The sequence below is a fragment of the Rattus norvegicus genome, chromosome 5 (genome assembly GCF_021556685.1).
Source record: "Rattus norvegicus strain SHRSP/BbbUtx chromosome 5, alternate assembly SHRSP_T2T, whole genome shotgun sequence".
In the NCBI taxonomy this organism is placed as follows: Eukaryota; Metazoa; Chordata; class Mammalia; order Rodentia; family Muridae; genus Rattus; species Rattus norvegicus.
Window position 1 is genome coordinate 157917501 of NC_141538.1, and position 22238 is coordinate 157939738.

A 22238-nucleotide genomic window follows, 5' to 3' on the forward strand; every position below is an offset into this window, starting at 1 on the left:
CGACTTGTCGCATGGTTCTGTGTGATGCCACTGGAGGGAGTAGTGACTCCGGTGCCCAGTGGTTGGGTTTAAATGGCTTTTTGTCTCCCCCACCCCCCAAGGTGGTCACCCAAAAAAACCATGTAAATTCTCTAACCTTTCATGTCTAAAATGGTGACGATTCCCTCATGTACCCGGAGGATCATTGAGCTAATCCCTGTGGATTTCAGATAAACGATTGGAAATGTCACCTGTTTGTTTCTCAACCCTGTGTGCTGATCTTATGTGTCAGCTTTGCTGGGCCACAGTACCCAGAGACCTGGTCAACCATTGTGGAAGGTGCCTTGAATGAGAGTAAAGTTTAAATAAATGAGCTCTTAAATTTTTCTCCTGTGTGTGTGTGTTTTTTTTTTTTTTTTTTTTTTGCATGTTCGTGCATGTTTGTGCAGGTGCCCACAGAGGCCAGAACGGGTGGATTGGAATAGTCAGGGCTGGTGTTACAGGCGTTTATGAGCTGTGTGCAGTGTGGGTGCTTACCTTTAAATTCTAGTTGCCTGATAAAGCAGTGAGCGCTCTATCGGGTGGGCCATCTTTCTAGCGCCAGCATGCTTGTTTTGAGACATGGTCTTACTATGTAGCCCAGGTTACCCTTGAACCTGGTAGCTCGGCCGTCCGAGTTGCTGGATTTACCGGCCTGTGTCTCCAGGACTGACTTTAAGAAGCACAGCAGGCATTTTGTACTGTGACTGGGCCTTATCTATTGAATGTTTAAATAGAACAGTGGATGAGCTCGCCCAGTCGGGGAATTTGCAGCAGAGGCTCCCTGATTTCCTGGCCTGCCCCATTCATCTTCCCACTGTCCTTCTCTTCAAACCTACCTCCCCATCCTACACATGGATTCTGTGTCCCCTGGAGAGCCTTGGCTAACACACACATCAAGGACTCTGTCTCCTTACTCTTAGCCCCACCAGTAGGAACAGCCTCACCCGCTTTGTATAGATGAGGAATCTGGGGCAGAGCCGACACAGCACTTCCCAGGAGAGCAGGGATGCTGGGATTCGAATCCAGACCTCCCTACTGTACTCCTGTGTCCACCTTGGGGAGACCCATTCAAGTGGCCCTTGGAACTGGTTCCTACAGAAGGAGGCAGTGAGGGGCCATGCCTATAAACAAAGCCCTCAAGCTCATTGGCCACAGTCACTCCTTTGTAGACAGCGGTAACACGGGTGCACTGGCCATGCCTCACAGAAGGGAAGGATGGCATCTTTAGCTCTGTTTTTGGACGAATGGTGCCAATCTCTCACAGAGATACCGAGCAGCTTTTACAGCACTGAAGATGGACCCTAAACAAAGTTTTATTTTCCCAAATGATTGAATCTGTTCATGCCTCTTTACCAGTAGCTGGGGCGTCTCCACCCTTTGTGTTTTCTGGTGTCAATTCCTTGGGCTCTGTGCTTTGGAACCAGCTTGATGAGTTCTTCACTAAGTAGCTCCTGAAGGGCCGCCCTGGCCACGGAACCTCGAATCTCCAGTCTCTCGGAGACCACAGCTGGGGTAATAAGCTATAGTAGGGGACTTCCTTACCGAGTTTATCATAAGTAGCTTTGTCAAACAGGACGAGATTGCTCAGCTTGTCTCTAACTTTGTCTTTGGACCACTTCTTTTTGGCCTTGCCACCAGATTTATTTACTGGGTTTTTGTCCTTTTGGCCCACTTTCCGGCATCTTTCTTCTTGTCATCCTTGGGTGACATGGCGAAGCTCAGAGGGTAGTGTGGACCGTGACAGGTGAGCACTGTGCCACTGAGCCACACCCCATGCACTTCCGGAAGCACTTCTCTACAGCTGATCATACCAGGACAGTATTTGGTTTCTGTGGCAGGACTGGCGGAGGTCAGGGGTGGTGGTGAGCCTAGGGGGAGGCAGATCTGAACCCGAGTCTCGGCCTGTAGCCTGCATTCTGGGCAGTCTGCTCCATAAGGTCACTGGCTTCTGGGTTCCTATATCACTGCCACAAATGACCCTTCCAACTGGGGGAGGAGGGGACTCAAAGCCACCACCTTGTTCCCTTAGGCTTGAGGCTGCCGTCGGCTCTCAAGGACATGATTCCTGGATGGGATCCCTGAGGCTGCTTTGGATGGTCCTCAGTGTCAGTCCCCGTGTGTGCACGGTCACCCGCAGAGCCCCTTCATTTCCCTGCGGTGTACCAGAGACCCAGCCGCAGCCCTGAGTCCAAACAGGAACCATTTGACTGTGGCCGGACGTCGCCGCGGCCCGCTACCTCATACACTGTCACTCAAGCATGTGGTCTAGGGAAATGAGGGACCAGCTGCTGCCTCCTGGACACCGGGCAACTGGGAGCCTCAGCGGGATGGGGCAGAGGAGATGACAGGGTTTACACCTGCTCCTACCCAGCCTTGTCTTCATGTCCTTGGTTCAGGCATCAGCCCAGCATGGTTAGATTCTAGGCCAGGCTGGCCTGGAGCACAGGCTGTGTGTTGGGCACTGGTCTAAAGGCTTTAGAGAATTTAACTTGGCTGGCAAGGTGACTTGGGGTAAAGGCATTTGCCACTAAGCCTAATGACCTGAGTTTGATCCCCCTCAATGCACAGGGTAGATGGCAAGAACCCGTTTGTGCAGCAGCTCCCGACCACCATGTGAATGCACACATGCACACATGCACACATGCACACATGCACACAATAAATGTACCACAAATCTGATTTCACCCTTCATAGCGGCTCGTAAAAGTGTGCCCTGTCCCACCCATTTCCCTGATGAGAACCCCGAAGGACAGGTGGCTGCCCGGGTACCAGTGTTGCAGGAGATGATGTCTTGAGCTTCAGTTTACACCCCTGGATGCTGAACCAGAGGACACAGCTACCGCGTCTTGTACAGGCTGACCGATGGTGGAGTCTCGATCCCTGAGCCTCCACCCTCAAGCCTGTCACTTCTCAGTGGCTGGGGACCAGATGAAACATGAAGCAGCAGAGTCCTGGGGTGTCAGCCTCAGAGTGGGACACTTGGTGACTAAGGGTCATCCAGCTTCAATAAAAAAAAAAAATCATTCAGTCTTGGAGGCTGCACATCCAGTGGGGATGGGGACCCGTGTATGGGCCCCATGATCCCGAAGCCACAGTATGATCTCAGTTCCACGGCAGCCTGCTGTAATGGCAGCGGGGGCTGTTGTATCTGCTTCTCACAGATGAGAGACACTGAGGCTTTTGGGACAGCAGTTTGCTGAGGAGTGGGGAGGAGTGGGCTCTCATCTAGAAAGCACCTCGAGAGTCTGCAGAAACCTTAATGCCTTGCTCATTACCTTTTTAGATCTCTCTCTCTCTCTCTCTCTCTCTCTCTCTCTCTCTCTCTCTCTTTTGAGACAGGGTCTCAGGTAGCCAAGGCTGGCCCTTTCCCCTAGTTTCCTTCCAGTCGCTGTGATAAAACACTGAGCAAATGCAATGACTCTTTGCAGCTTATAGGTTATCGTGCATCTTGGAGGGGAGTTAGGGCAGCGGCCTGGAGGCTGTGGAGGACTGCTGCTTATTGGCTTGCTATCCGTGGCTGGCTTTGTTTGCACCTCCTACAGTAAGCCAAGCCCCCCCCCCCCATATTGATCAAGAAAAGTGCCCTAGAGATCTACCCATAGGTCAGTCTGATGGAGACAATTCTACATCTGAGGGGGGCCCCCCCTTCCCAGATGACAATGTCAAGTGGACGAAAATGAACCAGCACCCTGTACAGCCAAGGCTCCACCTCCGGAGTGCTGGAATGCCAACCTTACATCACCATGCCAACCAGTCTGGAGATGTCTTAACATCCCATGAGGCTGAAGTGGAGACTGAGCCCGTGGGGAACCAGTGCAGATCTCCCCAGTACTCTACCCAGTGTTTGAACAACAGGCTCTGCAGTGAAGAAGTCCACACCCTGCACCCTAAGCCAGCTCAGCGCCCAGTGTGTGCAGGAGGAGGGTAGGTGGGGAGACCAGACTGAAGAGATAGGGAATAGGGGTCACAAGGGCACCGTGAGGATGAGGGTTGGGAAAGGAGATTGGGATATCCCAGTCTTCTCTATCCATTGGGTGGGTGGGGGCAGCTCTGGGCTGCATGCCTGCTGGTATTCCTTCTCTTGTATGCCAACCAATGGACGAGGTTGGGCTCACTGTGCCCACGGCTATCTCCTCTGCCTTCCTTATGCACTTTGCATGTCCACCACGGCTGACTGTCACCTTAACAGTCAGTGGCCACACAGGTATGAGCTCAGGCAGAAGGCCGGGTGCAGCCATGTCGTAAAGACGCATTGTTCTCCTGTGCCATGTGGGCCCCCCTGGGCTCACAAATATATCCTGCTCCAGTCTCTGTCCCTTGCCCGGAGCCCTTAGGGATGTCCGCCCATCCCCGGGCAGAATTGTCACTATGTAAATGTCTGTGCAAATGCCTCGGTGTGGACTGACCTGCTCCATAGTGAAGCCGGGCATCCTCTACGGCTGTCACTTTGCTGTCATGGGTCCCCAGGCAAGGACACTCTGCTTGCTGTCTCTCCTGCTGCATGTTCTGCCTAAGCCAGGCAAGCTGGTAGAGAACTCTGACTTCCACCTGGCCGGGGACTACCTCCTGGGTGGCCTCTTTACCCTCCATGCCAACGTGAAGAGCATCTCCCACCTCAGCTACCTGCAGGTGCCCAAGTGCAATGAGTGAGTTCCCGTGAAGTCACAAGTAGTGATGGAGGGGCAGAGCAGAGAGTGGGGACTCTAGAAAGTACAGTGCTTAGGAGGCCAGGACAGGGTCCAGAGTGCATCTGCTAAGTCATTGCCCCACAATCCTAGATCCTAGTGCCCCCTGCATGGTCTGTGCACCAAGCCCCAACCTAGATCCAGCCTGCTATCTCCCAGTGCCCCCTGCATGATCTGTGTGACAGCCCTCCAATCCTAGATCCAGCCTGTAGCCCTCAGTGCCCTCTACCCCCACCCCTCCTGCACCATCTGTTGAAATTTTAAGCGGTTGTTTGCAATCCGGAGACCTGTTTTGTCCCTGTGTTACATCCCTGGAAAGACTGGGTGTTTAAACTCACTGGGTCACCATTGAAGCCATCCTTAGCCACTTTGACAAACGGGGGAGCCCCCACCCCCAATAAGACCATGTCAAAGTGTTGTCTAGACATCAGGCTCTGCCTTGCCAGGCAGAAGGTGGCGTTTGGTAGTGAGCTCTGAACTGGACACTGGAGGAGAGCCTTGCAGTTCCCAAGTTGTGGTTGGGGAGACACGGAGTGCTTTGGGGCTTGGGGAGTCCCCCTTCCCCTTCTGTGAGCCATTTGGGGTGACAGCACCACTTAGAGACTGAGTGCATATAGGAGTCATCCTGGTCTTGCTCAGAAAGAGAAACATTCTGGGTGATGGGGAAAGGGGGGTGGGGTAGGAAGGGGACAGGAGGGGGAGAGGGGAGAGAAAAGGGGAGGGGAGAGGGAGGGGGAGGGGAGAGAGTGAACTAACTAAGAGCCGACTGTGGGAATTCACTACTTAGACAATGAAGAGGATGCTGTGTGGACCTGAGGCTGGGGAGGCTGGGGCAGGGGGAGGCTGGGGAGACTGAGGAGGCAGAGGAGGCTGGGGAGGCTTGGGAGGCTGGTGCTAAGTGCTCTGATGCCTGTGATGATGAGGTCAGTGCTAGTGGCAGAGAAGTGGTGATGTCGCTAGCAATGCTGACTATTGATAACAGTGGTAGTTAACATGGGTGTAGGGATGATGTTGGTAGTGGTTGTAGTGGTTACAGTAATGGTGGTGATGAGGATGGTTGGGAGTGATGGTGGTAGTCATGGTGGTGGTGGTGGTGGTGGTGGTGGTGGTGGTGGTGGTCATGGTGATAGTGGTGGTGATGGTGGTGATGGTGGTGGTAGTGATGATGGTGGTGGTGGTGATGGTGGTGGTAATGATGGTGGTGGTGGTGGTGGTGGTGGTGATGGTGGTGGTAATGATGGTGGTGGTGGTGGTGGTGATGGTGGTGATGGTGGTGGTGGAGGTGATGGTGGTGATGGTGATGGTGGTGATGGTGGAGGTGATGGTGGTGATGGTGGTGGAGGTGGTGGTGGTGGTGGAGGTGGTGGTGATGGTGGTGGTGATGGTGGTGGTGGTGGTGGTGGAGGTGGTGGTGATGGTGGTGGTGGTGGTGGTGGAGGTGGTGGTGATGGTGGTGGTGATGGTGGTGGTGGTGGAGGTGATGGTGGTGATGGTGGTGGTGGTGATGGTGACCGTTTTAATAGTTATAATGATGGTGTTTTGGTGGTGGTGGTAGTTGCAATGCTGTAGTAAAGGTGCTGGTCATGATATTAATGATAATGATGGTTTGGGCAGTAATGTTGGCGATGGTGGTGGTGGTGCTGATGTCATTGTTGTCGGTGATGATCACAAACATATGGTAACAATGGTGGTGGCGGTGCTGGGAGTGTGGGACATGCCAGTGACAGCGGGGATGGCAGTGATGGAGGAGGTCACTGTGGGTGTGAATGGACAGTGGTAGGGATCACAGGGATCACAGGGTCATAGGGACGGTAGTGACAGGAATGTGGTTGCCAGAACCTTTTAGAGTGTCCCTTGTCATATTTTCTCATGCGGGGAACAGAACAGCCATCTGTCCTAGTCCCCTCTCCCTGTGGACACACCCCTCTCTGTGTATGGCCCTGCAGGTTCACCATGAAGGTGTTGGGCTACAACCTCATGCAGGCCATGCGTTTCGCTGTGGAGGAGATCAACAACTGTAGCTCCCTGCTACCCGGCGTGCTGCTCGGCTACGAGATGGTGGATGTCTGTTACCTCTCCAACAATATCCACCCTGGGCTCTACTTCCTGGCACAGGACGACGACCTCCTGCCCATCCTCAAAGACTACAGCCAGTACATGCCCCACGTGGTGGCTGTCATTGGCCCCGACAACTCTGAGTCCGCCATTACCGTGTCCAACATTCTCTCTCATTTCCTCATCCCACAGGTGATGCCTGGGAGATGTGACAGGGGAGAGTGAGAGGGGCAGCTGTCCCGAGGTGGGAAGCTCTTCCTCCCTGTTAGGCATGGTGGGAACATGAGTAGGGGCAGACAGCCGTTTAGGCTTAGGACTGACTTACTGGGAAACCTATGACAAATCTTTTCATCCTTCTGAGCCTTGGTTTCCCCATCTGTAAAGTGGGCTGATGAAACTCCATCCCAGGACTGTCTGTAGGTTAAAGTGGTCAACCCGAAAGAGTTTTCAGCACACAGTAGGTGGTCTGCAATGTTGTCATTACCACAAAATGCATCTTTCTCTAGAATGAGGACTAAAGAGCAGGCAGTATTAGCTTGCTCAGTTGCCTAGCACAGGGCCTGACTCACTCATAGTAGGCCCTCAAAGAGTGCCACTAGGGCCTGGGGAGATGGCTCAGATGGTAAAGTGTGCAGGCATGGGACCTGAATTTGAATCTCTGGCACCCACATAAAAAAATCTGGACAAGCAGTGAGGGAGAGAGTGTGGAGACAGGGGGATTCCCTGAGCTCACTGATCAGCCAGTCTTGGCAAACTGGTGATTTCCAGGTTCAGTGAGCGAGGCCTTATTTTCAGAAATATGGTAGCGAGTGACTGAGGAAGATGCCTAATGTTGACTTCTGATCTCCATGTGTGTATAGATATGTGAACCTATACACACATGTCCACAATACACATGTGTGTGTACACACATATACACACATGCACACATATACACATGTGCACACATACACATATTACACATGTGCATGCATGCACACATACACACATGTGCACACGTACACACATACCCCAAAGTGCTGAACATCTGCTATTATCTTTTAAATGTGGGGGGTAGGGGAATGGGTCAAGAGACAGGGTCTCTCTACATAGGCCTGGCTATCCTAGAAATCACTCTGTAGACCAGGCTAACACTTTGAACTCACAGAGATCCACCTGCCTCTGCTTCTGCTTCCCCGAGTGCTGGGATTAAAGGAATGGACGGCTGCTCCTGGCATCTCTTAAATCTTTTTGGATTACATTTTCACTTATTGGGAGAGAGTACATGCATGTGTCATGGCACATGTATGAAGGTCAGAGAATGGTGTGGGAGTTGATTCTCTCCTTCCACCGAGTGAGTCTTCAAAGACCAAACTCATCCTCAGTCTTGACAGCAAGTGCTTTTACCTGTTCAGCCGTCTTGTGAGGCTCTGACAGCTATTGATCTAATTGTCACCAGCCGCGTGGGTGAAAGTGCCCAGTCAAGCACAGGTATAGGATATTAATTATAAGTCAGATTGTCACACAGTAAGCTGGCACAAATATTGGAATTGCTGCAGCAGCTCTTACCTTGCAAAGTACCCAGAGTGGGGTCAGATACTTAGTAGGTGCTAAACAGGTAGTAACATTTTGATGTGCTATGTCTGGTCCAGGGTTGAGTTCATCCATTTATCCATCTAACAGATATTTCCTGGATACCTACTGTGTGCCAGGGATGGTTGTAGGTGCTAGGGAATCAGCTGAGAACCAAGCACAAACCCCTGCTTGCATGCAATCTGTCTTCTATGGGAAGACACAGAAATGCATATGGATGAATGAATGATAAAGAATGTTAGAAATACTATGGTAAAATAGCCAGGGGAGGCCAGGCATGGTAATGCACACCTTTAATCTCAGCACTCCAGAGGCAGAGGTGGGTGGGTCTCTGTGGGTTCAAGACCAGCCTGGTCTACAGTGAATACCAGGACAGCCAAGGCTACACAGTGAAACCCTGTCCCCAAAAGCAAAACAGAAAACAAAACAAAACAACAACAAAAATAGCCATGGGTGGGGGTAGAGGGTTTTGGGTGGAGACTGAAACAGGCTTGAGAGATTGGACGTTTCAATGTGGTGATCAGATGGGTTTGTGCAGATCACAGGGGAGGTGTGTGGGCGAGCAACCGAGAGGAGAGCATTCCAGGTTAAGAGTTAGCAGATGCCACGGCAAGAGGCACCTGATGGGCACAGTGAGCAGAGCCAGGGCCTTGAGAGTGGTGACTGGGATGGAGTAGAGATCACTGATGGGTCTGAATGGACACCCTCAAGGGACATCTGAAGGAACTGGATGGGCGTGTGTTGTGTGAGACAGAGACACCATCACAGTTTTTGACCTAGAAACTGGAAGGGATGGATTCTTTCCATGAGGGGGACCCTGCAGGCAGTGATCCTCGAAGAGGCGAGTCTGGAAGCTTGGTTCAGGTTGTCTTCATCAACCTGGATCAGACTTCGGGAGGATAACACCAGATGGTTCATCGTCAGCGTGTTTAAAACAATGGTGCAATCTGGGAAAGGTTCCAGGCAACGGTCAGTTCCATTCCAGATGCACAATAAAGCTTAAAGGGCAAAAAGTCAAGTTTGAGATGGGAGGTGGACATTCCCAAATCCAAGCCTGAGGTTCAGGAGGGAGGTTGGGGTTGGACGATGGGGTTGCAGGCCTAGAAATGATCTTTGTATAAGAGGCTGCATGAGTCTTGGAAGGAAGAAGGTGTGGTGGGAGAGAAAAGAGGCTGGGAGCCTCATTTGGGGGTACACTGAGGTCACAGCAGAGGGTGTATGGCTGACAATGAGGTGGGAGAAGCTCAGTCAGGGTTGCTAAACAGGGAAGAGACAGATGTTACCACCTAGCCAGGGTGTGACACGTGACAGGTGCACTAGGCGAACACGGGATGTCATGTGGGTCACCCAGCCAGGGCACGGTGAATAGTAGGACCTTGCATTTACTGAGGTGGCCATGATGATGACAGCATAGACACACTGGGTGTGTACGGGTCACCAGGGTAATGTCAGATGGAACCCCTCTGCTAACACCTCTCTCTGGCAGATCACATACAGCGCCATCTCCGACAAGCTGCGGGACAAGCGGCACTTCCCTAGCATGCTACGCACAGTGCCCAGCGCCACCCACCACATCGAGGCCATGGTGCAGCTGATGGTTCACTTCCAATGGAACTGGATTGTGGTGCTGGTGAGCGACGACGATTACGGCCGCGAGAACAGCCACCTGTTGAGCCAGCGTCTGACCAAAACGAGCGACATCTGCATTGCCTTCCAGGAGGTTCTGCCCATACCTGAGTCCAGCCAGGTCATGAGGTCCGAGGAGCAGAGACAACTGGACAACATCCTGGACAAGCTGCGGCGGACCTCGGCGCGCGTCGTGGTGGTGTTCTCGCCCGAGCTGAGCCTGTATAGCTTCTTTCACGAGGTGCTCCGCTGGAACTTCACGGGTTTTGTGTGGATCGCCTCTGAGTCCTGGGCTATCGACCCAGTTCTGCATAACCTCACGGAGCTGCGCCACACGGGTACTTTTCTGGGCGTCACCATCCAGAGGGTGTCCATCCCTGGCTTCAGTCAGTTCCGAGTGCGCCGTGACAAGCCAGGGTATCCCGTGCCTAACACGACCAACCTGCGGACGACCTGCAACCAGGACTGTGACGCCTGCTTGAACACCACCAAGTCCTTCAACAACATCCTTATACTTTCGGGGGAGCGCGTGGTCTACAGCGTGTACTCGGCAGTTTACGCGGTGGCCCATGCCCTCCACAGACTCCTCGGCTGTAACCGGGTCCGCTGCACCAAGCAAAAGGTCTACCCGTGGCAGGTAGGTCCTAAACTCGCAGGGGCTGACTCCACCATTGCCATGCTGTAGTCTGGGCAAAGGGTACAGGAAGCCACAGGGCATCCCCTAACTCCAGATGCCCAGCAAGCACAGGGTCTGAGTTCGAATCCCCAGCACCCATGTAAGAAGCTGGACTTAGCTGTGTGTACGTATAAACCCAATGCTGGGGCGTGTGGAGACGGGAGGTTTGTTGGTGTTGATGTCCAATAATGGGGCTCCAGGTTCAGTGAGAGACTCTGTTTCCAGGGATTAAGGTGGGAAGGGAAAGAAGACACTTAATGTCCTCTTCTGGGCTCTGTGCTGGTGCATCGGCACACTACCCACCCTGTACATACGCTACACACACACACACACACACACACACACACACACACACATACACACACACACACACACACACACACACACACACACAGAGAGAGAGAGAGAGAGAGAGAGAGAGCAGCCCAACTCTGTTCTATTTCAGCCACGTATCCCATAGCTGCAGAACCTAAGCCCCCCAGTCCTAAGTACCTGTGTTTTGAAAGGTACAGTTCTTTGAAAGGCGTTTGGCGGCCCACCGCGTGCCAGCTCTTGAGTGCTGAGATGCAGGTACCCCGTGCCACTGTTCAGGGCACACGTGCACTTGCCATGCGCTCGCCAGGATGTGTCCTCACGGTTGTCGAGGGAAACTGAGGCACAGGGAGCCAAAGTCACAAAGCCAGCTAAGAACTGAGCTAGGACTGCAGTTCAGCCTCAGGCTGCTCTGTTGGGAGCACGTCTGAGCTAGCACCAGTTTGGGGAGCTGACCCCCTGGTTTAGGGGTGTGGGAATGATGGGTGGGGGGCAGTTCCAGCTGATGTTTGCAGTTGAGAGAGCTCCTGAGGGATGCCCCAGGTGACTCCTAGGAGAAAGGAGAAGAAAGCATTATTCTCAGCTAGTGTTTCCTTTTTAAAAAAAGATGTATTTATTTTATATAAGTGCACTGTCGCTGTCTTCAGACACACCAGAAGAGGGCATCAGATCCCATTACAGATGGTTGTGAGCCACCGTGCAGTTGCTGGGATTTGAACTCAGGACCTCTGGAAGAGCAGCCTCTTAACTGCTGGGCCATTTCTCCAACTCCCATTCTAAGTCTCTCTCTCTCTCTCTCTCTCTCTCTCTCTCTCTCTCTCTCTCTTTGTTTCTTTGTTTCTTTGTTTCTTTGTTTCTTTGTTTGTTTCTTTCTTTCTTTCTTTCTTTCTTTCTTCCTTTCTTTCTTGTATACTGTAGCTGTCTACAGTCCAGTAGAGGGCATCAGATTTCATTACAGATGGTTGTGAGCCACCATGTGGTTGCTGGGAATTGAACTTAGGTCCTCTGGAAGAGCAGTCAGTGCTCTTACCCGCCGAGCCATCTCTCCAGCCCCCATTCTAAGTTTCTAATGCAGGTCCAGAGTCCAGAAACTGGAAGCTTCTTCTGTCAAGAAACTATAAGTCCAGAGAGATTGAGCAGCAGGGCTAAAGCCTCACAGGGCTACAGTGGCCAGGTTGAGACCTAGCTCCAGGTACCTCAGGTTCCAGAGTCACCACCTGACAGTTCCACGTCCCCAGTGCTCCCATTAGGCAGGTGTTGAGGCTGGCGTGCGGGTGGCGAGTGGGGTAGACAATCAGATGTCTGTTCCCGTCTGGTGCCAGCTCAGCTATTCTTCTTTCTGACCCCTCCAGCTACTCAGGGAGATCTGGCACGTCAACTTCACGCTCCTGGGTAACCGGCTCTTCTTTGACCAACAAGGGGACATGCCGATGCTCTTGGACATCATCCAGTGGCAGTGGGACCTGAGCCAGAATCCCTTCCAAAGCATCGCCTCCTATTCTCCCACCAGCAAGAGGCTAACCTACATTAACAATGTGTCCTGGTACACCCCCAACAACACGGTCAGCCTGGAGGGTAGCTAGCGCCTGGGTGCTTGTCAAGAAGGGGTTCTAGGGATGTGTCAGAAATAGCTGGAGGGGTCTCCATTTTGGGTTGTGGGTCCTTCTTTGCTAACTGAGAGCTATGGAGTTGAAGGGGCTTTAGCTCCGGGAGACGGGGAGTCAGGGGCTTCTGCTCACAGCCCTGCGCTGAAGTGCATGTGGCTCCAGGATTAGCCTGAGGTGATGGGTCAGGCACGTTCCTTGATGCTACCACTGAGCAACTGGTTAAAAGCACTTCATGGGTGCAGAAGCTCAGGGTCTGAGGACACAGTCTGTCATGGCAGGAGAGCATGGCCTCCGGAGCCTAAGGTGGTGGACCCCCATCACATCCCCAGACAGGAAGCAGAGAGATGGGGGGGCTGGTGCTCAGTTCACTTTCTTCTTTCTATTCAGGCTAGGACCCTAGCCCATGGGATGGTGCCACCCACATCCAAGGTGGATCTTCTCTCTGCTAAGATTTTCTAGAGACACCCTCTCAGACATACCCAGAGGTTCATCCTTTCAGATCCTAAATTTCACCAAGTTGAGAGGATAACCCATCATCCCAGGGACTGAGGCTACTGCTCTCCCCATTGTATAGGCTAGATCACCGAAGGCACAGAGAGGTTGTACTATCTCCTTAACTCCACACAGCTTGTCTAAGGTCAAGGTTTTCTCTGCATAGCCTTCCAGCTATAGCCAATCACCATTGTTGAGTCTGTGGAGTGAGTCAGGTCGATGTCTTTCTGTTTTCTTGAGCTGGAACCACAGACATTCTTCTCGGGTTCTGCAAGCAGAAGCCAAGGGGGGAGGTGAGGCTGGTCCCTGCAGAGGCCAGGGACCTGCTTGGCCTCTCTCCTGTTTGGCAGCTTGCTGGGACTCCCTGGCTCTCCTCAGCTTGTGGGTGCTCCACACTGATTTTTGTCATCTGAGAGTCTCTCTGTGGTCTTGTCAGTTTCCACATATCCCCTCTGTGTAAGAATCCCAGTTCTCTCAGATGAGGGACCCTTCTTTTCTTTAATTATATAGGCAATGACCCCACCATAGAGTCAAGTCATATAGTTAAGACATGGGTATTAAGACCTATGAGGTCTTACTCCGTCTACATTCCCATAATGCACAGCCTGAGGCATGGGTCATGTGTGATAGATTATCACAGACATGCCTCCAAGTACAAGACTGGGGAATAAGGAAAGCTTGCAGCAGAGGAGAGGAAAAGCCAGACCCAGGGAATGTCCTCGAGTCACACACTGCTTTGGCCCACAGTAGCACCATCTTCCTGTTACCTTCCAAGGATCTGCCTCAGAGCTGGGTCCCAAGGGAGAGAAATGTGCAGCATGGATTGCCTGGATCCCATCCTCTGGTAGCCACAGGTTGCTCTGTGGAGTGCGAAGCCCTTGGAGTTCCAGGTCTCAGGTGCCTCACAGCTCCTGACGGACATCATCTTATACCGTAGCCCCATGGCAGAGAGTAGAAGGCACGGCCTACTAGCTGAGGCGAGGTGCTAGCCAGTGATGACTGCACAAGATTGTCCTGCTTGAGGCTGGAGGATCACCGAGCCTTTACGATATTAGGCAGCCCCGTCTGTGCAAAGGGGACATTTGGTGGACAAATGACAGGCAGTGACCATCCCTCTCTTCCACCCCATTTTGGAGTCCCCCTCCTTCACTGGCTGTGGCTGCTCTGAGGGACTCCATAGAATAATGGTAACCTCCATCCTAAGGTCCCCAGCCCCCCAGCTGCCTGACCATAAATGTCCCCAAGACAGAGGCATAAAAGGGCTGTCCTCAGGTGCCAAGCTGCCTACCCTGCATAACCCATGCAGCTTCTTGTGAGAGCCCAAGCCCCCTCCTTCTGTGACCCTCTCATCCACTGGTGGGAAGACCTCAGAGGAACCAGCTGGTTTGCTGTGGATATGTCTCTCCAGTGGGGACCAGAATCCCACCACTATGACTCTAAGTCTAGTGAACACCAGTGATTTTAGGTCCTTCCTTATTTTTTTGTTTGTGTGCTCTATGGGGATGGGATCAAGCCCAGGGTCTTACACATGCTAAGCAAGATCCCTATTAGCTGGTTGTATTTTTCTCTTCCTCCTTTACCTCTCCCCTCCTTCCTTCTCTTTTCCTTGTTGACAGAGTCTCTAACCCAAGCTGGACTCAAATACATTTTGTAACTGAGCATGAAATTGAATATCTGATCTTCCCGCCTCCACTCCCTAAGCCCTTGGGTTATGGAGGAATGGGTTCAAACCCAGGGCTTCTTGTGTGCTGGGTAATCACTCTGACAACTGAGTTACCTCTCCAATCCTCTTCTTTGGTTTTCTTATGTAGTCCAGGATGGACCTTGTGCAAGAGCAGCCAGTGCTCTTAACCTTTGAGTGGTCTCCCCAGCCCTTCCTACTGTTATTTATCTAAGTTGGTTTTTCTGTGTTTGGAGAACATGACCACCCTGATTTTGATCCTTTTAATTTGGTCAAACCTTACATTGTAGCCTAGCACGGACCTAATGGGAATGCTCACATGCATTCGGTGAGTAAGGTACTGTGTTCTGCTGCTACAGAGCAGAGTGTCCTGTTACAGTGTACTGTTAGAGTGAACTGTTAGAGTGTTCTGTTAGAATGTCCTGCTAGAGTGTCCTGTTAGAGTGTCCTGTTAGAGCGTCTTGTTGCAGTGTCCTGTTAGAGCGTCTTGTTGCAGTGTCCTGTTAGAGTGTCCTGCTAGAGTGTCCTGTTAGAGTGTCCCGTTAGAGCATCCTATTAGAATGTCCTGTTAGAGTGTCCCGTTAGAGCATCCTGTTAGAATGTCCTGTTAGAGTGTCCTGTTAGAGCGTCCTGTTAGAGTGTCCTGTTAGAATGTCCTGTTCGAGCGTCCTGTTAGAGTGTCCTGTTATAGTGTCCCGTTAGAGCACGCTGTTTCATGGTATTGGTCAAGTTCTCTACTTTTTTGTGGATCCTCTGTTTAGTTCTATGTAGTTATTGAAAATATGATGTTGACATTTCCACCCGTTATGATTGAGTACCACACAATCTCTGTTTTCCCTCCGTTCTTTCTCGCTTTGTGTACTTTTAGGTCTCTCTTGTTAGGGCCGTATGTGTTTACGCAAGTACCTTCATACTAGAACGCTCTATGTATTCCTGAATATCCTATGCATGTATCCACCTGTATCTTTTGGGGCTATGTTAGGCACCCCCGGCCCAGTTCTCTGAGGATCTGAGTTGCTGTTTCCCACTAATTCCCAGTTTGCTCTTCTGTCTTCTCACTGTGGGGACTCTAGGCTCTCCCTGACCAAGCTAGAAAACAGCCACCCTCAGTGAAGCTCCCCTCTGTAGCATTTTTGCTTTAGTATCCTTCATGGCATCTATAATGGTACATCTTATTCATGAAGACACTGCTTTCACTATAGCAGGGCTCTGCGTTACCGACTTTGCTGTCACACCCCAACATCTGGCATCAGTTTGTGCTCTAAGTTCCTGTGTGTGCAGGTGTGCATACATGTGTGTGCAGGTGAGCGTGTATGTATGGACACGTGGAGGCCAGAGATTAACCTTCGCAGCTGCCTGGATTTTTTTTTTTTTTGGTTCTTTTTTTTCGGAGCTGGGGACCGAACCCAGGGCCTTGCGCTTCCTAGGTAAGCGCTCTACCACTGAGCTAAATCCCCAGCCCCAACTGCCTGGATTTTTTAGACAGGGTCTCAGACTGGGACCTAGGATTTGGTAATTTAGCTAGGCTGGCTGGGAAGCAGGCCTCAGGAATCCTCCAGCCTCCAACTACCCAGCACCAGCATCCGCAGGCACGAACTACCACACCCCGGCTTGTGACCTCAGTTCTGGAGATGGCCTCAAGCTTTTGTGGGAAACACATTGCCAATGGAGTTATTTCTCCAGAGTCACCATTCGTGGAAGGGTGAATGAAAGCCACTGTCAGGTCTCAGGGTGCCAGGCAGGCCCGATCTGGCTACTCAGGCACTGGTAAGAGAGCTTGAGTTCAGAGGTGGGAGGGACCTGGCAATGTGATAAAGGACACATGTGTGTCTGTGCTGAGAGCAGTGTACCTACACAGTGCATGGTCATGTTCTTGGTGCAGAAGTCCCCATACGGCTCAGGGAGCCCAGTAGTGGGTTAGATGTTTAATTCTTTTAAATCGATGATAGTGGTGGTGGTTATGGTGGTGGTGGTGGTGGTTATGGTGGTGGTGGTGGTGGTGGTGGTGGTGGTGGTGGTGGTGATGATGGTGGTTGTTATGGTGGTGGTGGTAGTGGTGATGGTGGTGGTGGTGGTGGTGGTGGTGGTAATGGTGATGGTGGTGGTGGTATTGGTGGTGGTGGTGATGGTGTGTGTGTGTGTGTGTGTGTGTGTGTGTGTGTGTGTGTGTGTGTGAGCATGCATGCTGTGGTACACACATGGAGGTTAAAGAACAACTTTGTGAAGCCTGTTCTCTTCTCCCACCTTTACATGGGCTCTGGGGATTGAACTCAGGTCATCAGACTTGGCTGCAGACATCTTTCCTAGCTGAGGTATCTTAGCCCATAGATGTTTACTTTGGACTAGCATAAGTCACTCAGGCTTCTCTGTGAAGTGCTAGGGAGGTGACAAGTTATCTAGATATGCCATCTGATGGCCAGGTACAAGGAAGGCCTGTACCCAACCCAGAGCTGTGGCTGCCCAAGGCATCGCCCCTTCTCCTACCTCTACCATGGTCTTATCCACATGTGGCTCCCTCACCAGGCTCAGACGTGACACACCCCTCATCTTCAGTCCCAATGTCTCCTCCGTGTATAGCACATCCCTTCATCCTGTGCTTGGTGACCTCTGTGTGCTGGGCTCCTCTGCGGTAGAGACAGTAGGCACGGGCACTGCCCTTGGGTTCTAGCTCACCTGAGATCCCGGGTCTTCAGAAGGAAATAACCAACCAGGAGTCCTAGCTGCAGGTAACATGGAAACATGGTAACAGAATAAATAGTGACCGTTCAGGCAAGGATGGATACAGGGTCTCTCAATAGCTTTCAACCCTCCCCCACCAAGATGGCCACGATGTCCTCTTTGTGATAAGATGGCTACCAGGACCCTGGTTATTGCACTCTATCTCGTTAGCATCCTCTGAAGTCTCTCTTCACCCTTCGGTGCCTTTACCAGAGGGTGGAGGCCTGGGTTAGGCCACAGACAGGCGACACTGAGAGAGTCCTGCAGAGATCCAGTTCTAACAGCAGTTCAGACAGGATCAGGCTACCTTCTCCTGAGGAGCATCTTGCTGGGTGTGGGAGAGAGCAGGGGCCTCCCAGAGGGTGAGGAAAGAGGACTGAGAGTCTCTCGCCTTCCTCCCTCCAGGTCCCTGTCTCCATGTGTTCCAAGAGCTGCCAGCCAGGGCAAATGAAAAAGTCTGTGGGCCTCCACCCTTGTTGCTTCGAGTGCTTGGATTGTATGCCAGGCACCTACCTCAACCGCTCAGCAGGTATGGGTCCCATCAGCCCCGCTCTGAACTTCATTAGCAGATCTCAGGGCCTCAGTTCATGGCTCAGCGTCCCCACTCTGTTCTGGAGTTTTCAGGGGTCCCTTCACTTTGTCAGGGTCTCTGAGGGCTTCCCCAGGGATGCAAGTATCCACAGGCTAGAGACCAGGCCTGGTGCGTCTTGTGGCTTCCCATGAAGTGAAATCTCCAGTATAGGTTTCTGTGTGGTACTTCAGGACCAGTCCCCACACTGTGTGCCAAGCAGGTCACCCACTGGGCCACCTCCCCAGTCCCCATTGACTGAATTCTTGGTTGAAAGCCACTCTCTTTCTAGACCACTGACTCCAGTGTTTAGACTCACATCAGTGTTTAACACACTTCAGGGTTGAGTGAAAAGCTCTCGCCTGGCCTCCCTGATTAAAAACTAATTGGTGATTTCACCTCTGAATAAAAACACTTGTTGTGTGCCCAGCAGCAAGCAGGGCCCTGGCTAAGTGCTGATCAAGTGTGTGGAAGGCTTCTGGTGGCCTGTCATAGCCTCAGTGGTCTGTAGACAGGGGACAGACTTTACTGGTCTCTGAAGCTCTCCATCTCTGGTACCCACCACAGTATCTATAGACTCTCAGTGCTCTCTGTGGGGTCGGGGAGACACGGTTGGTAAAGAGCTTACCTTGCAAGGACATGGGTTTGATCCCCAGGATTCAATGTGAAATGGAGCCAAACATGGCAGCGTGCACTTGGAACCAGTGTTGGGGAGGTCAAGGCGTGTGGCTCCCTGGGGCTCATTGGCTTGCCAGTTTAGCTAACTTATTGAGTTCCAGGCAAGCAAAGAGAGCTAGTCTCAATAAGGAACGAACGAAGGAAGGAAGGAAGGAAAAGGAAGGAAGGAAGGAAGGAAGGAGGCATGGCATTTGAGGAACAATACTGATATGGTCCTCTGATCTGAACACCCATGTATACACACATGCACATACACATATGCACACACACTATATAAACACATAAAAAAAACCTCTCACCCCCGCTGAAGATGTGGTTACAGGTCTCTTCCCCTAGAGAACGATATCTTGGCAGAAAGGTCTTGAAATTGGTGGGTTCCGAGCAAGGAGACATGAGTTTAAGTCCTGATTTGGTAACTTACCGGCTTTGTGACTTTGGAAAAATGACTTAACATGGCTGGTCTCCGTTGGTCCGTGAGATGAGGTGGCAGGGAAACTTTGCTTAATCGTGGAAATGATAGGAGTTCTTTAGCCTCTCTCTGCCTCAGGGTCCAGGCCCAGAGAACACAAGGAAGGGGGGGGGGGCTCGTACATGGATCCCACTGACTGGGGTTGCTGTGGGCTCTTGCAGATGAGTTTAACTGTCTGTCCTGCCCGGGTTCCATGTGGTCCTACAAGAACGACATCACTTGCTTCCAGCGGCGGCCTACCTTCCTGGAGTGGCACGAAGTGCCCACCATCGTGGTGGCCATACTGGCTGCCCTGGGCTTCTTCAGTACACTGGCCATTCTTTTCATCTTCTGGAGACATTTCCAGACACCCATGGTGCGCTCGGCCGGTGGCCCCATGTGCTTCCTGATGCTCGTGCCCCTGCTGCTGGCGTTTGGGATGGTGCCCGTGTATGTGGGGCCCCCCACGGTCTTCTCATGCTTCTGCCGACAGGCTTTCTTCACCGTCTGCTTCTCCATCTGCCTATCCTGCATCACCGTGCGCTCCTTCCAGATCGTGTGTGTCTTCAAGATGGCCAGACGCCTGCCAAGTGCCTACAGTTTTTGGATGCGTTACCACGGGCCCTATGTCTTCGTGGCCTTCATCACGGCCATCAAGGTGGCCCTGGTGGTGGGCAACATGCTGGCCACCACCATCAACCCCATTGGCCGGACCGACCCGGATGACCCCAACATCATGATCCTCTCGTGCCACCCTAACTACCGCAACGGGCTACTGTTCAACACCAGCATGGACTTGCTGCTGTCTGTGCTGGGTTTCAGCTTCGCTTACATGGGCAAGGAGCTGCCCACCAACTACAACGAAGCCAAGTTCATCACTCTCAGCATGACCTTCTCCTTCACCTCCTCCATCTCCCTCTGCACCTTCATGTCTGTGCACGACGGCGTGCTGGTCACCATCATGGACCTCCTGGTCACTGTGCTCAACTTCCTGGCCATCGGCTTGGGATACTTTGGCCCCAAGTGTTACATGATCCTTTTCTACCCGGAGCGCAACACCTCAGCCTATTTCAATAGCATGATCCAGGGCTACACCATGAGGAAGAGCTAGCTCCGCCCACCGGCCTCAGCAGCAGAGCCCCCGGCCACGTTAATGGTGTTCCTCTGCCATTCTCTGCAGCGTAGCTATTTTTACCCACATAGCGCTTAAAATACCCATGATGCACTCTCCCCCGACCCCCAAGCCATTTCACTGGCCAGGACCTACCACCCACTTATAGATGAAACCACCAAGGCGCCCTATGGGGCTCCAAGGATGGCCTACCACTGCCATCTGGTGGTCACAGTGAGCACCTGCGGGCCGTGGCCCATGGCTCCCAGCCAGCTGGTGGCTAGTGGCTGTGAGGCCAGATGTCTGTGTATCTGAGTTCCTGGGAAGCAGAGACTGGGGCTCCTGTGTTCTAATGGTCAGATGGGCATCATGGGCCCTTCATTATTGCTTACGAATAAACTTCCCTCCGGTGAAATCAATGTCCCTTCTTGATGTCAGAGGTTTCCTGAGAAAGGGCATAGACTCGGTCTGGGCATTCATTGTGTCTGGGTGACGGTGGGCCAACATGTCTTTAAGTCTACAATTGCCCACCTCTGAAGTTGGAGTCATTGTAGCAGATGTTGACGTTTGGAGACTGAAGAAAGGGAAATAGAAAGGAAGCTGGCATGAGTCACTCTTCTGGAAGAGATGTGGGGAGAGTCACAGCATGGTTGCCTGATTGCAGAGAGAAAGAGAGAGAGAGAGAGAGAGAGAGAGAGAGAGAGAGAGAGAGAGAGAGAGAGAGAGAGAGAGAGAGAACTCATGATATAACACAAAATAAGGTTAAAATGTATACAGCAGGTGCTCAGTAAATGCCAATCACTATAAATTCACATGCCTCTGAAACCATCAGAGTAATGTAAAGTTGTGCTTTGTGTGTGTGTGTGTGTGCGTGTGTGTGTGTCTCTGTGTGTATTTGTGTGTGTATTTGTGTGTGTGTATTTGTGTGTGTATGCGTGCCTGCAGACATGTATGTGCAGGTATACCTATACATGTGTGTACGTGCATGTGGAGGCCAGAGGAAAACATTAGGTGCTATTTATCAGAAACCATAAGATGATGGTGAGGTTAAATCCCTTAAGGGCCTAGCACTGGCTGATGGGCTAGGCTGGAGGCCAGTGAGCACTAAACATCTGCCTGTTCTATCTACAAGCACAGGCTGCCATGCCTGGTGTGGAGGTTTGAATGGGAACAGCCCCCATGGGCATATAGAATTAAATGCCTGGGTACCAGAGATGGAGAGCTCCAGAGACCAGTAAAGTCTGTCCCCTGTTTGGGAAGGTTTAGGGGTGTGGCCTTAGAGGAGGCGTGTCACTGGGGGCGGGCTCTGAGATTTCAGAAGCCTAGGCTACTCCGACAGTTAATATTCTCTGTCCTTGCTTGTGGTCTCAGCTACTGCTCCAGCGTCTGGCCTGCCTGTCTGCTGCTATAATCTTCACCATGGTGGTCATGAACTCTGCTGCCGACCAGAATCTTCTTGAAAGAAAAGATTTACTTATTTTTATTTATATTGGTGTTCTGCCTGCATGTGTGTCTGTGTGAGGGCGTCAGAACCCCTGAACCAGAATTACAGACAGTTGTGAGCTTCCCTGTGGGTGCTGGGAATTGAACCCAGGTCCTTTGGAAGAGCAGCCAGTGCTCTTAACTGCTGAGCCATCTCTCCAGCACCCCCTCCAGAATCTCAAGTCCCAAATTAAATGCAATCTCCTACAAGTTGGCTTGGTCATGGTATCTTTAGCACAACAATAAGAAACTAACTAGGATTTCTCTCTCTCTCTCTCTCTCTCTCTCTCTCTCTCTGTCTATCTATCTATCTATCTATCTATCTATCTATCTATCTATCTATATTAATTTAATGTATGTGTGCTGTGCTCTGCTGCATATGCTGCATGTACATCCGCCTGCCTGAAGAGGGCATCAGATCCCATCACAGATGGTTGTGAGCCACCATGTGGTTGCTGGGAATTGAACTCAGGACCTCTGGAAGAGCAGCCAGTGCTTTGAACTGC

General features: G+C 51.8%; 2 protein-coding genes across 2 annotated transcripts in view; both read left to right on the forward strand.

Moving 5' to 3' along the window:
- Positions 1-365, forward strand: part of Aldh4a1 (aldehyde dehydrogenase 4 family, member A1) — a 25551-nt gene extending 25186 nt beyond the window's left edge. Inside the window, 1 exon segment of the mRNA NM_001134698.1 lies at positions 1-365. This exon segment is cut by the window's left edge and continues 1167 nt beyond it. The gene's annotated coding sequence lies outside the window, so the exon portion shown is untranslated.
- A 4080-nt stretch (positions 366-4445) lies between these two features.
- On the forward strand, positions 4446-20665 carry Tas1r2 (taste 1 receptor member 2). The gene is given in 6 exon segments (NM_001271266.2): positions 4446-4667; positions 6653-6953; positions 9820-10596; positions 12300-12509; positions 17851-17974; positions 19322-20665. Coding segments are annotated over 6 exon segments (2532 nt in total). The 5' UTR covers positions 4446-4476; the 3' UTR covers positions 20251-20665.
- Positions 20666-22238: the final 1573 nt, after the last annotated feature.